The following is a 16,627-nucleotide window of genomic DNA, read 5'->3' on the forward strand; positions in this document are numbered from 1 at the left end:
AAAATGCCTTCGCTATGAGAATAGTACTAGCAACCTATTATTTGAGGAGTTATGCTATATAGCCTCACACTATTCACCCAACCTCCACACACCAGCCTATGTGGCTTTTAATTTTTTTTTAAATATTTAAACGTGCATTTTGAGCAGCTTGCAATTTCAATTCAATCCCCCAGCATTGTTCTCCCCCCCCATGTTCTCTCCCCCATTCCCCAACTCGTTGTCCTTTTGCTGGCGTCACTCTCTGCCAGCACTGTGTGGCTCCATCACTCTAGCACCATGTGGCTCCACCATCAAGGGTAACAAAAGTTTGAAGCTTCTCCGCCATCAACAATTTAAATTCTTTTCTTGTAAGGAAAAACCTTCTCTACAAGCAAAGAGGTAGAGACGTGATTTTTTCTAATTCATGTGTGGAGAAACGAAAATACCAAACATGCATAAAAGTATAAATAATTCCATGCATGCTCAAATCTGTTCACTCCCAAAAAACAGAACAGGGTCTAAATTAGAATGTTAACAGCTAATTTCCCAAAATCTAAAGAACCATAGCTTGTAATAAAATATATACATAAATAGTGTCATGGCATGTGATGATAATGGACCCATCTAGAAACTCCCAAAAAAAGAAAAAAACTAGAAACTATAAATCAATATAGATAAGCGAGAATGACAACCAAGATAAATTGCAAAACAAGGGAGTTCAGATACTTGACTACAGAATAAAAGAAAAGAAAACGTAAAAAAGAAAAATAGTTGCAAAGAACCTTACCATTAGCCTCTTCCTTGGTTCGAGTTGTGAAGAATGACAAGGAAAAGGACAAATTAAGAAAATGGGTACAAAAGAGAAGTGTAGGGGGGGGAGATAAAGAGGAAGAAAGTGAAACGAGGAAGACAGAAAAACCGGTCCACGTATTGTAATATTTATACACATTTTTGTTGGGGTGGGATGCTGCAATGAGTTGGGGGTGAGGGAGAAGTTGTTCGTTTCTTTTCTGAGGCAGAAGAGGGAAGCGTGATGGGTGAGAGAGAAGAATCATCACGTGGGGTTGCAAACTGGGTTTGCCACGTGGGTGTGTGGTGTGCAACCAATAGATCGGGAGTTGAGTAGATTATTTCTTATTTGAGGGCCCTTACAAGCTTGATAAACATAAATAATAATAATAATAATAATAATAATATATATCGATAGTTGGATGAAGTCAAGATTTTTGAAATCCATACAAGACTTGGGAGGAGGAAGTGCGATTCTAATTTCATGGGTCAAAACCAATTCATTGAGCTGGTGTATCTTTGTCTTAAGTTGCGTTTGGGTAGCGATGTATTTTTAAGTATTTCTTAAATAGTAATAAAAAAATAATGATAGAATATTAAATAATAATAAATAATAATAAGAAAAAAAATAATAAAATAATTAATAATAATAAAGTATTTTAAAAAACCTTCTCAATACCCAAAACAAAACCTTAGAATACAATCGCGGGGGAGGGGGAGGGGGGACAAAACAGAAAGTCTCCATGCTCTTTGTCTCATTCTTCCCTCTTATCTCTGGAGTTACAGCCATCCCTATCTTACTTTCATCTCTCTCTCTCTCTTACCGACAGAAATGGAACCCCATTGGCTTGTCATTTTTGGCCTTGCACTCTCACTGACATCGCTTGGAAAGCCAGTTTCTTCTTCAACTCACTGTGATTTTCCAGCCATCTTCAACTTCGGAGACTCGAATTCGGACACTGGAGGTTTATCGGCAGCATTTGGGCAAGCTGCTGCCCCACATGGAGAGTCCTACTTCCATGGCCCAGCCGGACGGTATTGTGATGGCCGTCTGGTCATTGATTTCATAGGTAAATTACTTCATATTTCTTTTCTCACTTGCTCTTTTAAATTGTCCAATGCGATCCTTTTCCCTTAACTACCATTTCCATATTTCCTATCTCTATTTCTTCTAAAACTGAAAAAAAAAAAGAAAAATTAAAAAAACGAAAAAATGCCTTTTATATGCACTTTCTTAATATTGCAGTTACTAATATTGGAGAGTTATATTGTGGTTCCTCTTAGAATCTTTTGGAATACGATGTTCAATCCGAATTATTTGTCGTTCTGTTCTCTAGCTTTACATTTACGTTTCTCAAAAAGTTGGAAATAGAGAAAAGAGTGGCTCTACCGCCGCACATGGGATCCGACGATAGAGTAATTTTTTTTTAATATTTTTAAATATTTTTTAAAAAAATATAAATTCACAAGAATCTTTTTTTTAATTACCGAATAAATAAATAAAACCCTCGGGAGCCATCGGAGCCCATGTGTGACTTTAGCATTTAGTGGCAGATTAAGGGAAAGTGTGGGGCCACTGCATCGCCAAAGTCTTTTTCAAACGTCCTCATTTCCTCCCTTAAAAATATAAAGGAAAAATTTTATTGCAAGTAAATTCGTACATCAATTCATGTATTAATATTGATATATAATATATATATTTAATAAAATGATATGAATTAAAAATAAAAATAATTTTTATGATATAAGAGATTTTTTTCTTCTCTCAAAATTTTTTTTTTATTTTTTTTAAATTAAAAAAAAATTATCGGTACGCGATATGGTGCACGAACTCGTTTATACTTAACAAAACTCAAATATAAAATATTAAAGCAGAACGTAAAAGGAAGAGTGAAGCCCTCATCTGTAATTTTCTATCTTTTATTTTTATAAAAGTGCATCGTATGTTCTAAATTGATAAATATTATGATCTTTTATTATATTTATAATATTTTTATATTATATATATAGCTCAATATTATACTATGAAAAAGAAGAATCAATATTTTCTAGACCTACCCTCCAAGTCCAAGTGAATGGTTGTGGTCTTGTGGATAGGATTAATAATATTCCTACACGAGAATAGTTTTTCATCTACGGTCTAAACTTTTTTTCAACTTCTTCCTCATCATTCAAAACTTTTTTACTTTTTTATTAAAATATATTATTTTAATATAAAAACACCTCAATTTAATCTTTCTGTTTGGATGTTGAGCCGAGTTGAAATGATTTAAATTCTTTATAAATAGTAGTGAGTTCAGATGATGGAGTGAGTTTTGTGAGAATTACCTAAGATGAATTTAGATGTGTTTGAATGTTAATATGAGTTTAAATATATTTATGGAAAATTAGATCTCGCGTATAAAGAGGTGTTGAGTTGAAAAAGGTCGTGAGTCCCACGTGTAAAGATGTGTTGATTTAAAAAGGTCGTGCGACCTACGTGTAAAGAGGTTTTAAGTTGATATGAGTTTAGTAATTTGAGAGTTGAGTGTTTAGATATTAGACGTAGTTTAAAATTAAGCAGAATTGAATTGATTTTAACTGAGTTTAACTTCCAAACGGGCTTAGACTCACACTTTTACAAATATTATTAAAATGCATTATTTTAATATAAAACCCACACTATAATGAAAACCTATAAAACTTTCGACGACTACATTTCTTCATTATTCATAAAAAACCTTCTCAACGTTTAACGTTCAAACATCACCTTAGTTTTGCTTATTGAGGTCTCTCTTGGGGCAGAGACTGATCACCATTTAAAAACAGGGCAAACATATAAGCCGAAGAAGCCGACGAATGTGCGTAAGAACCGTATACTTGGTGAAAAAAAAAAAAAAAAAAAAATTTGAAATAGATAGTGTTCAGAGAAACTTGGATAGGTAATGAAAAATAACAGCTCCAAGTTCCAACCCATAAGAAATGAAAGCAAAAAGGTTTGTTTAGGCACGAGAGTGAACTCACGAGTAGTAGGCAACATAAGAAAACAAAAAAGCTACGATTAAATCATGCAATTACTTTGAGCTTTTTATTTCCACCTACGTAATTATTTCTTGTCTCTTTTATTTTTTGGTAGATGCGTCTATCACGTGCCATCTTTTTTGTTGGTCTTTAAGAGAGGGTTTTTCCACGGGTATAAAATCACGTGCCATTCTTTTTGGTCCACTTGAGTGTAGTTGGTGGAAATACAAGTATTTTAGTTGTGTTAGCGGGCTCTCACGGATAAAACAGAGCATGAGTATAGCTCTGTTTACCAAAGAGACGTGGAAACGAAAACAGTTTGTTTGTACATTAATTGGAACTATTTGGTAAAGAGATTGAAGCTTCACTCAATTTTAAGAAGAGACACTTTTTTTTTTTTTTTTTTTTTTTTTTTTTTTTTTTTATATATATAAAAAAAAAGGAAAGAAATTTACATATTTTCATTTGAGGTTTGTTTAAATTGGGTCGAAAAAAGGGATAAACAACGCCCCGAGTAAGAGTTGATTAATGTGAAATCACTAATTATTTCAAAAATTTAAACTGATAGAAAGGTAGATATAATATTTATATTTGTCTTAACACTTTTTCTTACGTATGAGTCAGAGTTCTTCTTAATAAGTGCTTCTAACAACTGAAATTGGTGAAGTGTAGAATTTGGATTCGAAATTAATATCTCTACTTTGATACCATGTGAAATCACCACTTATTCCAAAAATTTAAGCTGAAAGGAAGTTTGGTATTCGCAGCTGAGAGCTTGGGATTGCCATATTTGAATGCTTACCTTGATGCTGTGGGATCGAACTTCACGCATGGGGCCAACTTTGCCACTGCTGGCTCCACCGTTAGACCCCAAAACACAACCCTTCATCAAAGTGGTTTTAGTCCTTTCTCTTTGAATGTTCAATGGTATCAATTCAACGACTTTCATCGTAGAACACAAGCCTTTCGCAGTAGAGGTAACATTTTCCTTTACCACATTGACTTTCCATTTTTGTATGCCTTCGTAACATCCTAAATTGCTTTTTGTAAGTGTATTTTCGTGCTTTTTGTAGAATGGGTTTTCCAGGAACTATTGCCCAAGCGGGAACATTTTTCTCGTGCTTTATACACATTCGATATTGGTCAGAATGACTTGACGGCAGGTTACTTCCTCAATATGTCAACCGATCAAGTTAGAGCATATGTTCCTGATGTCTTGGCTCAGTTCACAGACATTGTTAAGGTGCATATGTTAGAATAAGTTATGCTACATGTTATATTCATATTCCACTATGTTGACCGTAGCATTGCCTATTAACCAATTAATTTTTTCTTGAATAAAAAAAGAGTTGGTCCAAGGATTATGGAGCACCATATCAGCATGATGAGATAAAAATGAGGGAAGTCCAGTACTTAACAAAAACACAATGTTCTAATATTGAAACCATGTAATTTAAGAAACTAAGTAAACAAAATTTTGCTCATATTTATGTTAGTTCTCCATTCTAAGTAAAAAACTGTTGAGTGCTTGCATTTCCAGGATATCTATGGTCAAGGAGGCAGGTCGTTTTGGATACATAATACCGGCCCCGTTGGTTGTTTGCCTTATATCTTGGATCGTCTCAAGATCACAGCTGCACAAGTGGACAAGGCTGGATGTGCCACTCCATTCAACGATGTGGCTCAATATTTTAATCGGAAGTTAAAACAGGTTGTGGTCCAACTTCGGAAGGATCTTCCTCTGGCTGCGATCACCTATGTCGATGTTTACTCAGTGAAGTACTCTCTCATTAGTCAAGCAAAGAAACATGGTACGTAAGACCTCCATCCATCATTTATCAGCACTCTTGAGTTCTTTGGCCATAGTGCTGATGATTGGTAACTATACTTTGCAAATCTCAAACTATTAAAAGTATTCTCCTTAACATGGTAAATTGCAAAAACTTTCTTGACTATGTCATGATACCCATTTTTCATTCATCTTATGTGTCAAACTTAGACATGGTATTATTTGTCAGTTTTTAGGAGCATGAGACTGTAAAGCATCGGTTTGATACTTTGATGTAAAGTGCAAAACTGCTGATAGTATGAGATGCAAACTGCAAAAATACATTTCTGCTAATTTTTGAAACTTAAATAAATTATGGTCCAGCTTTTCTAGACTCCGGAATCAGTGTCCCAACTGATAAAAACTTGAGTAAATGCTTTTAGTATTGCTATAAATTTCTCTGTTTATAGCAGCATATATAAAGGTGACGTGCATTTGCAGGGTTTGAGGAGTCGTTGAGAGCATGTTGTGGCCATGGTGGGAAGTATAACTACAACATGCATTTGGGATGTGGGGGAAAGATAAAGGTGCATGGAAAAGAGGTTTTGGTGGGGAAGCCCTGCAAAGATCCAGCAGCTTGGATAAACTGGGATGGCGTCCACTACACTCAGGCTGCTAACAAATGGGTTTTTGATCAAATAGTCGGTGGTTCTTTCTCTGATCCCCCAATTCCATTGAAACAGGCATGCCATAGGTATTCATGATGATTTATATTATATGCTTATTCTTCCTCGTTTCCATTGGAACCGGCTTATTTCCTTTTGGATTTTCACCATTTATAACGTGCGTAATTATTTTTGCTATGAATGCAAGTTTCATCTGATGGCAGGATCAAGAGAACTTATGACTGTTTTAGTTTCAATAAGGTGGATCTCATGAAGTCCAGCAAACTTGCCATTTTTACAATTTTTATTCTAAGTTCAACCTAAACTTTACCTAAGATATTTACAACTCTATTGAACCAAGTCTGTTAAGATATAAAATAAAATCTACCTCTTCCCATTAGCTTATGTGAAATCACCACTTGTCCCAAAAGTTTAAACTAATAGGAAGAGGTAGATTTTATTTTATATCTCAACACTCCCCCTCACTTGTGGGCCAGACTTCCCTTCAATGAGTAGGCCCAACAAGTGGAATATTTAATTAAATGGGACAGAGTGTAGAGTCAGGGTTCGAACTCAGGACCTCTGCTCTGATACCATGTGAAATCACCACTTGTCCCAAAAACTTAAGCTAATGAGAAGAGGTAGATTTTATTTTATATCTTAACAAAGTCTTATAATAAGAACTAGTTAGGAACTTAAGAGGCCACGTGTAAGACACGTGTTTGATTCTCCATGTTCAATTATTTTAAAATTTAAACAGAAAAAAATTCTTAATATCTTATTGGAACGAAAAGAAGAAAACTAAAAGCCTGTCTTGAATGTCAATAAATAAGCCAGCCAAATACTTGTTCAACTTTGAATAGTATACACACCACCGCAAGTTCCCTTGTATTGGATTTGCATGCAAGTTGATTTTAAAGTGAAGCCCGTACGGTCATTAGATTCTGGCATTTTGAAACAATATAAGATTAGTGCTAGGGTTCTATTAAAGTTGATCGAATTAATATTTGCATGGCAAAAAAAGAATTACTCTTATCAAGTCGGTGTGTAGAGCACACCATACACATCACTTAAAAATTGAGCAATACTGTGTACCAGATGTAATACATCTAAAAAAATATGAATATATTTCATAACTTCACATAATAACAGATATTCAAAAGTTACATGCCAGTACTCCATAAATATAGTGTGAAAATAGAACTACTATACTAAATTGTTGTGATGCTCATCACAACGCTGCTATAATCTCAAAATTCCCATACAGAAAGTGGAAAATCGTAGTTATTAGTTCTTTGTCGTCTCATTGCGGACTAGTCAGTCTCGTCTAGTCCTCTGGTGCGAGTTCTCTATATCGTGACACATCGTCTACCATTCTGATAGGAATGATAGTTGGGACTACCAAGTGAGATTTGTTTACAAAATCTCAGCAAGTAAACTACCAAGTTATCAACAGTATAAAAATGCATGCACGACAATAAAATGAGATGAATGCATAGTAACATGAACATGAATATGCATGACATGACTTGGCAAATAGCATGACATGACTTGACATGAGCTGAAACTTGACATGAACTGAAAATGAAATGAATTGAAGCTTGACATGAACGTGACATGATCTGAACTTGACATGAACTAAAACTGAAATGAACTGAAATTTGATATGAACTGAACTTGACATGAACGTGGAATGAACTTGAAATCTTGTTTAGCATTTACATGGTTGATTAAACATGAACATGTGGATGCTACATAGATCCCCTTGAGCCGTGTGCTCCTGCTGGTACCACATCACAGTATAGGCATCTACGCCATCTGTAAGTATGTCATAATAATTGAATTGTTTAAAAACTAATAAACATGAGGCTAGCACCACCGACATTGGGTGCTTGGCTTCACTCTGGTAACTAAGTACTTAGGTCTCATTCGAAACCTGTTAACGGTACTTTATCAATCTAGGGAATTCCATACCATTTTAAATACTCTAGTGTGGACAATGGAGTTCCACTAGGATAACATCCCATCCTAGCAATTGGGGTTGTGATATAAATAAAGACTCCACTTACTTGAAAATATTTTTTGTGACATACTCTGCACATGGGACATGGCATGACATGTAACAATGAATGTGTGGCAGATGACATGGCACAACATGGCATGTAACAGATAAGCATGTATTTGTAATAATTGTCATGGTATAGCATATTAAAACATTTATAATAATCATAAGTGACAAGAATATGAAAATAATTAGCTTACTATCATACATACATAAATACACTAAGAGTAAGTTATAGAGGCTAACTTACATTGAATGAGCGTAATGTTATTGTAGCGTGAACTGAAACGAGATATTTCTAAATGTTAGAAACTCCCACTAAATACTTATAAAATATGAAAATTTACTGACTTATGGCTAAATTACAAATTTACCCCAAATCTTAACACCAAATCTTACTAAAATTTATATTCCTTGTGTAAGTTTTGTCCTAAATCCAATTATCTAATTAAGACAATTTAAAACACATCACAATTACATGAAATTACACCTTGGCCGATTCATATACATAGGCAAAAACTTGATTTTTGTTGCAATTCATCCAAACTTCGAACTTTCATGCTTAAACAAACTTTTGCAACATTTAAATATCATATCTTAGGTTCCAAAATCATGCTAAGACACCAATAAACACATTTCATAGAAAATCATAATCTCATCATAGCATCATATCAATAAAAGTGTAAAAATGCCAAGTTTTAGATCTAAAAGGACCAACTCTTGATGTTCTTGGCCAAATGCTTTTCTAATCAACTACAAGGACTCCAAAAGTCCATAAACACACTCTTAACATGTTTATAAATCAAACCTAAGTGATAACATGCTGGAACAAACAACTAAAATCACAAAAATCCTCACCAAGCAATCGGCTTGCACACTAACTTCAAAACCATGTACCATATGCTTTTAGACTAGAAATAAAAATACTAGATCCTTGATTTTCATGAAATTAAAATTCAAGAAATAATATGATATACCTCATATTCAAGTTTTTAAGTTGATCTAAGCATTAAATCTAGAATCACATGGAAAACGTTTCAATAACACTTAAACACATACCTGAAAGCCTCTAAATTAGGTCCTAAACAAACCTTTGTATGTATAAAACTTATTCCTTCAAGATTAGAACAAATATTCACCAAAAATAAATGCCTAACACATCATATGTGAAAATCATAACCATTAGATCAAGTTTCCACAACCAAACATTTCAACTTCACTAAAACAAAAACCATTTTGACCCTTCCAGTTTCTAACTTTCCAAAATCATGCAAAACTATTTTTTTTAAAAAAAAAGTAGCATGCAATAAAATCCAAACCTAAGTTGCATATTAACATGTTAAAACTTCACCATTGCAATATCTAGCAATAGTTCATCAAAAAGTTTATCAAAATAACAAAGTTTCACATAAACATCAAGACTATCACCCAGTATGACCTTTGAATGCTCAAATCAAATTTTTACCAATCAAGACTATGAAAAATTACCCAAACTATACTAAAGCAAACTAGACTCAAAGATAAACAAAATAAATGAATGATATTTCATGAGATTTGATTTACATAGGGCTGGTAAAACTAGAGCATGAACAACCAAAAATCTACCTGAAGCTCTCTCTCAGGTTCTCTCTAGAAAATTGAATGGAAATGCAAAATGTGAGGTGTGGAGTGCAAAGGACTTGATATGCATTATAGGTGGCTGACATGGGGTGGCTGAATGACTCTTGGATTGGAGGTTGGAAGCCAAAAGTTGGAGAAAATCTTGCCTTTTCAGCTGCTATCCCCTTGGTGCCAAAGTCGACCAAGTGGATGGCTTAGGGTGAGTAGGCTTTTTGTAATCCATCAAGTGACTATTGGGGGCTGAAATTGAGTGGTGTGTCAGCCCTTTTCTTGGCCTTAGGAGGGGGAAGAAACTTCCTCAAGAAGCCTCCCTTGGTGGTTTTCGGTGGGCCAAAGTTGGACATTACCAATGGGCTGAAATTTGGAGTTTCATTGGGTTTCCTTTGGGGTTTCGGTTGGGATCAAGTCCAAATCAAAATTTTCTTGGCCCAATGTGATTAAAAAGATTTAATAGAGTGGTTAAGGGTATATGAGTGAAAAATTGAGTGATAAATAACATGTGAAAGTGATTAATCCAAGCGACTAAACACAAACAAAATAGGGCCACATAGGCTTGAAATCTTGGTTTAGGTTTTCGACCATCATGAGAGTTTTGGGGTTTCAATTCAAATCCAATAGTTTGGGGTTTTACTACGATTTAAACCCTCTTTTGGTTGATTAAAAGTGTTTTAGGTAGTTGGAATAGTGTTTGCACAGATGGCACGATCACATGGCTTGAATTGCCTCCATTCCATCACACTAACTCACTAAGTGACAAGTATCCTAGTACTATTCCAATGAGTGGTTAGGCATGTGCAAAGTGTCCCTCAAAGAAGCAATCTTAGTGATTCTAATTTGATTTGTATATTCCAAATAACGATTTGACAATTGTTTGAACCGGGTGCCGCTATCTCAAGTGTTACTATTCACCCAAAAAATTGTAAAATTATTATTGCACCATAAAATTTTAAATAATCATACGAGTCTAATGATGCAATTTGTTTTGAAAAATTTGACTCCTAAGTACCTTGATTAAATCAAAAGGCACCCTCGGGCCCTATTCACTCAAAAAAGGGGAAATGTAACATTGCACCATAATCCTAAATAATCGTCTAAGACTGATAGCACAATTTGTTTTTCAAACTCTACTCCTGAGTGCCTCAAATAAATAAAAAGATACCTCTATCACTATAGCGCGTAGAAAACTGATTATGCTGACAGACTAAAACCTAAATGGTCGCTCGATTCATAAAATCTTTCTAGGATTTTACAATGTTCCTAACAATATTTTTATGTTTCTAAGTTTGTTAGTAAGGAGTTTCTACACTCATTGTAAGTTAGCCTTTAACTTACTGTTAAGATACTTGTTTTTGTATGGTAGTAAAAGATCACCATCCACGTTTATTATGCTTATTATAAATGTCATATTATGCTATGCTATGATTTACTCCATGTACATGTTTATGTATGAATAACTTACTATCATGATATTGTTTGTCTATATGTAAAAGAATAGTTATTCATGTTCTTAAGTTCTTATATATATATATATATCATACTATGCCATGTCATGAAATATTTATTTGTTACACATTATGCCATATAACAAAAAGTTATCTATTACATGTTATATCATGTCACAAAAAGTTATTTGTTACATGTTAAGTCATGTTACAAAATGTTTATCTGTTTCATGTTATACCATGTCATTCATCTCACGTACATGTTACGTTACATTTTGTCATGTTATCAATCAATCCATTTCACGTCACGTCATGTTTCAAGTACAGAGTGTGTATCGAAACATCATTTTTCACACTAGTCAAGTCTTTTACATTTGTCATGACCCTAAGAACTAGGATAAGATAATATCCTAGTGGAACACCATTGTTCACGCTGGAGTGCTTAAACTGGTGTGAAATTCCTTGGGTTGGAAAAGTACAGTTAACAGGCTTCGAATGGCATTGGTTCCACCCACATTTCAATTTCATGTTATACGTACTCGTGAGAGTATAGATACTTGTCACGGGATACGTCCATTATATTTTTCATAGTAAGTGCAGATACCTGTGAACTGATATGTATGTTAATGCACTCACAGCTAGTGCAGATACATGTGATGTGATGTGGTATTTGTTGGGCACACCGCTCAAGGAGATTTGTGTAGCATTCATAATTCATGTTTATTAATTAAGTTATTATTGAACAAGATCCCAAGTTCATGTTCAATTTCAGTCACGTTCAGCTCAAGTTCATGTTCAGTCTTAGTTCACGTTATTTCATAATCAAGTTCAAGCCATGCTATGTTACATTCATTTTCAAGTTCATGTCAATTTAGTTCATTTTATGTCAGTTCAAGTCATGTCATACTATTTTTCATGTCATGTTAAGTTACTCATGTTTACATTTTGCATTCATGCTTTTACTATCATGCATGCATATTTAAACTGTCAGTTTAAGTTGTTTGCTAACTTGCTAAGATTTGTAATTAAATCTCACTTGGTAGTTCCAACTACCTGTGATTACTCAGACTTACCATGTCCTCAGTACTTTCATTATGTTTACTTTAACCCATTCAGTTATCTATCCATATTTTGGCATGCAGAGAGTATGGAAAGCATCAAGGGCCTTGTCTTAGAGAAGGGGGTGCCCAAGCCCACTAGGAGGCCCATCATGGGCTAGTGTGAATCGACCATTAAGGGCATAGGGCTTAGGAAAAACCCTAACAAGGGTTTTAGCTTGGGGCGTCCACATGGAAGAGAGAAGGAGCTTTTAGTCTTCCTTACAAATTACCATCATTTGGAACCTAGGGTAGGAGCACTTTGGTTAGCACAAGCGATGCCACATGGCCAGCATGCAAGCCAATGCCCTAGGTACAAGAGAAGAGGGCTTCGGAACCTTAAGGGCCACATGCCACACACATGCACTTGTGTGAGTTCCTAAAAGGTGCAATGATTGGGGTGCCTAGGGAATGTGCAAAATCAGAGGCACAATGTTCTAAGGGACTCTTTATGGATTCTGCCAAGGGAGATGCAATTTGCCATGTGTCACACATGCATTCGGGATGGGGGATTCTAGAAGGATCCAATGATGAGAAGTGGAAGAGGCACAAGTCCCTAGATTCGGCCACCCACACACGCACCCAACACCCACATGCCACCCATGCCTAGAGAAGAGGAAAGGTTGCCTAGGGAACATGTACACATGTACGTGCCACTCAAGTCTAGGGAAGACGAAGATGTTTGTGGGGGAAATGTGAGGAGTTTCGGCCAACTCCTCCTCCCCCCTCCCCCCCCCCCCCCCCCCCACACCACTTGCCAAGTGATAAGCATGCACATGTTCATCCACCCAAGGATGATTGAAGGTTTGTGTTTTGACCTTTTTGCCTTCGAATACATTGAACCTAGACACATGAGGAATGGTACTTTTGGAAGCTAGGGTTCCGGATGGAGGGGTTAACGCCACTTATCTATGAGGCTTTTGGTTTTCCCAACACAACTCAATGATGAGGAAGATGAAGGGATTTTAGGCCATGGTGCCACATGGCACCCATGCATGAGTCTTTTGCTTATCCAAGGAAGGAGGGGATGTCTATAAAATGGGAGGGGCCTGTCACGACCCCGTCCCAAGAAGGACGAAATCCTGACTTACATGCATTTTCTTTTTTTTTTTTTCTTTCTTTTTTCTAATAACATGCGATCGGCATGGACATGACACTCATGCATTCTAAATTTTTCATTTAATAAAAGAAAACACCTAATGGACATTTTATTTGAACATTTATCCATAAGGGACTCTCAGAGTCCATCCCAAAATATACATAACATAACCTATCACTCGTAACATAACTGTCCTTGTTAGGGAAGGTCCTAAGCGTCTGCCTCTCCCTCTGCAGTAATGCCTTGCTCCCCAGCCTTTTCATCATTACCTGGACGTTTAAAACATTTAACAAAAAATGAGTCGAATACTCAGTAACTAGTACACCATGCAATGAACATACTAGGCATCTATTCTTTTCTTTTGAAACATGCATACATAAACATTTTCGCTATTCTTGACAATGCTTTCATGCATAATAGTTTATGGAATAAGCCATACTTTCATGCATAAACATTTCATTGCTTCCATGCATAAACATTTATTAGCTTTCATGCATAAACATGCTTTTCATCTTTTCACTTTCATAGGCCATTGCACACTGTTACGCCCCGCGTGCTAGGGTTAGCGGCCCTGTGGCCAATGGATTCGCCCGTGGCCATGGGTTGGAATCCCATTTCGTTAGGGTGCAGCACTGGGTGCACTACCAGTACTACTGCCCAGCATTGCAATCTACCCATTCATTCATTGGGTAGCCCTTTTCATTCATTCATGTGGCCGTTACATATTTTCATACAATAAAACGTTCATTCATTCAGTCCTTTCTTTCTTTCTTTCTTTCATTCATGTCAGTCCTTTCAGTCAATTTCATCATTTAACAGTTCATTCATGGAAAACGTAATTTAAAAGCATGAACTTAACATCATCTTTTCATTTAACAGTGCATTCATGAAGAAACATCATTTTCAAAACATGAGCTTAAACATCATTATCCATGGCATCCATAAAGCATCAATTCATAGGGACAAATTTAACATCAGTTCGTAGGGACATCTTAAAATGTTTTTCTTCGCATTATTTTAAAATATGAGTTCATATGGGCATTTTAAAACACTTTCTTCGCGTCATTAAAATCATCAGTTCATAGGGGCATTTTCAAACTCATTTAAAGCATCATTTGAAGCATATGGCATGAAACATTCAAAACATTCTCATCATCTTTCTTACTTTGATGCACATGCATTTCATGAAAAAGATATATTTTCGTGCTATATTACATATAGGGATAATCAATAAGTTTATTGAGAGCGTGTATGGAAACCTCATGACTTAGAACCTATGTGCATGCATTACCTTATACACATACACACAATTATAATCGATAGGGTACTTAACAGGGGCTATCAAGAAAGGGTTTGTACATTCTATATTCATTTACTCTTTTCTTTAGAAGAACATTTACAATAAGAGAGAGAGAGACATTCTTTCATAAAGAGAGCTTTGTGTGTAAGAAGCATGGTCATAGCTACTTACCTCTACACTCCTCGATACTTCCATCATCAATATAGGTCCTATTCCAATAAATACCATAAGTAGGTTAATACTCATACAATATTCTTTAGCCCTCCCTTTTAAAAAGAGAAAGCCACGATATTACAATCTAACGTCCCTTCTATGCTTAACATTAACCCAAATGACTACTCCTCACCTCGACTTACAAAAGAAATAACTTAAATATTAAGACATGTTAACTGTCCATAGAAAGGTTATTTTAAAAGCTTATATGAAAAATAGCTAAGAATTCACAGGCTTCAAGCAAGGTGTCTTTGGTTCAAGCTCACTTTGAGTTATGGACACTAGGAGATAAAATCTGGAATTCTCGACAATGGGCTTTAAAATAGATTTAGGCATCTCAAGTAGGCTAACAAACTTAGAAAACATGCATTTTAATCAACTTGCAGTCCCTCATTATAAAAAGATTAGCTTATCAACATTTTGGACTCTCGAGTTAGGTAGAATTTAAAAACGAGGGACAACATAAGTGGGCTACTTTTACATCAAGACATGGCATGACATGGGTTAGGGGTACTTGGACAGCTTTGCATATCATAATATACCAAGCACAATTAATCTCTTATATCTAAACTAACTAAGCTATAACTTATTCATATAAGCAATATATTAATTAATTTAGATAAAACCTTCCATTAAAATTAAAGTAGCATAAAGTATGGCAAGGTCACCCATTAAGAAACTTTAAAACTTTTAAATACTTAACTTATGATTTACTCACTTAATACCTTTCAAAAGCAAGATATAAAATTATAGGACCAAGTAAAACCTTTAAACCAAACCTCTAGCTTCCTGAAAATAGATTACCAACCAATCTCAACACAAGACACATAATACCAACATATATAATTTAAAATCATTTTAATCATCACTTATGATTAAACCAAGTTTAATAACAACATAGTATTTTCGAAATATAGGAATATACATAGCAAAACAACTATAATACTATTCGGTTTGGGCTAAAAACATGGCATACATATTTATTTGCAATATAGGAATTTAACTGCACCAAAACACAAGCTAAAACAACTAATTAATGGGCTTCCAAAATCACATTAAAAATAAATAAGTCAAATTAAGATTTTTACCTCAAGCTCTTAGCCCCTTCCAAAACACAAGTGGAGGACCAATTGGTGATAAACCCGTGTAGATGAAGAACAAAGTGATAGCACTGTTTTAACCCCAAAACCGAAACATCAATGAGTAAGGAAATGGTGAAATTTGAAATCCATATGAAAATCATGCTAGGAAGTGAACCAAGAGTTTATTACCTTCAATATTTCATCCTTTGGAAGATAAGATCAAGCTTTGGTTCCAAGCTTTGAAGAAAATATTTTTCTTCTTCTATTACTATGGAGTCACAAGCTTAAGGGAGATAAAAGAGCTTGTTTTCTTGAAGATGAAAAGAAAAGAGAAGGAGAGAAGAGGAAGGTGTGCATCGGTTAGCTCTTGAAAATGAAGATGAAATTTTATTTCTTTTTCTTGGGTGAGGATCGACATTTAAGGGAACTAAGGGAATTGATTTTGCCTTTTGGTGTATCTTTGACAGATGGGTGCAAAAGAGAAAGAAGGAATTTGTTCCTTCTCTTGTAA

At 35.1% G+C, this 16,627-nt stretch overlaps 1 protein-coding gene and 1 long non-coding RNA gene across 2 annotated transcripts; one reads left to right on the forward strand and one right to left on the reverse strand.

Annotated features, from left to right (window-relative positions):
- The first annotated feature begins 1,484 nt into the window (after positions 1-1,484).
- On the forward strand, positions 1,485-6,403 carry LOC121267448 (GDSL esterase/lipase At3g26430-like). Its single transcript, XM_041171305.1, has 5 exons — positions 1,485-1,838; positions 4,536-4,745; positions 4,842-5,011; positions 5,309-5,579; positions 6,038-6,403. The coding sequence occupies exons 1-5, from the start codon at positions 1,601-1,603 to the stop codon at positions 6,298-6,300; spliced, it is 1,152 nt and encodes a 383-aa protein (XP_041027239.1). The 5' UTR covers positions 1,485-1,600; the 3' UTR covers positions 6,301-6,403.
- A 7,280-nt stretch (positions 6,404-13,683) lies between these two features.
- LOC121267449 lies at positions 13,684-16,402 on the reverse strand. Its single transcript, XR_005941002.1, has 4 exons — positions 16,306-16,402; positions 16,123-16,205; positions 14,993-15,030; positions 13,684-13,790 (listed from the first exon to the last, which is right to left on the reverse strand). It is a non-coding gene; the product is annotated as an uncharacterized LOC121267449 (long non-coding RNA).
- Positions 16,403-16,627: the final 225 nt, after the last annotated feature.

The sequence above is a fragment of the Juglans microcarpa x Juglans regia genome, chromosome 5S (genome assembly GCF_004785595.1).
Source record: "Juglans microcarpa x Juglans regia isolate MS1-56 chromosome 5S, Jm3101_v1.0, whole genome shotgun sequence".
NCBI classification, from domain to species: Eukaryota; Viridiplantae; Streptophyta; class Magnoliopsida; order Fagales; family Juglandaceae; genus Juglans; species Juglans microcarpa x Juglans regia.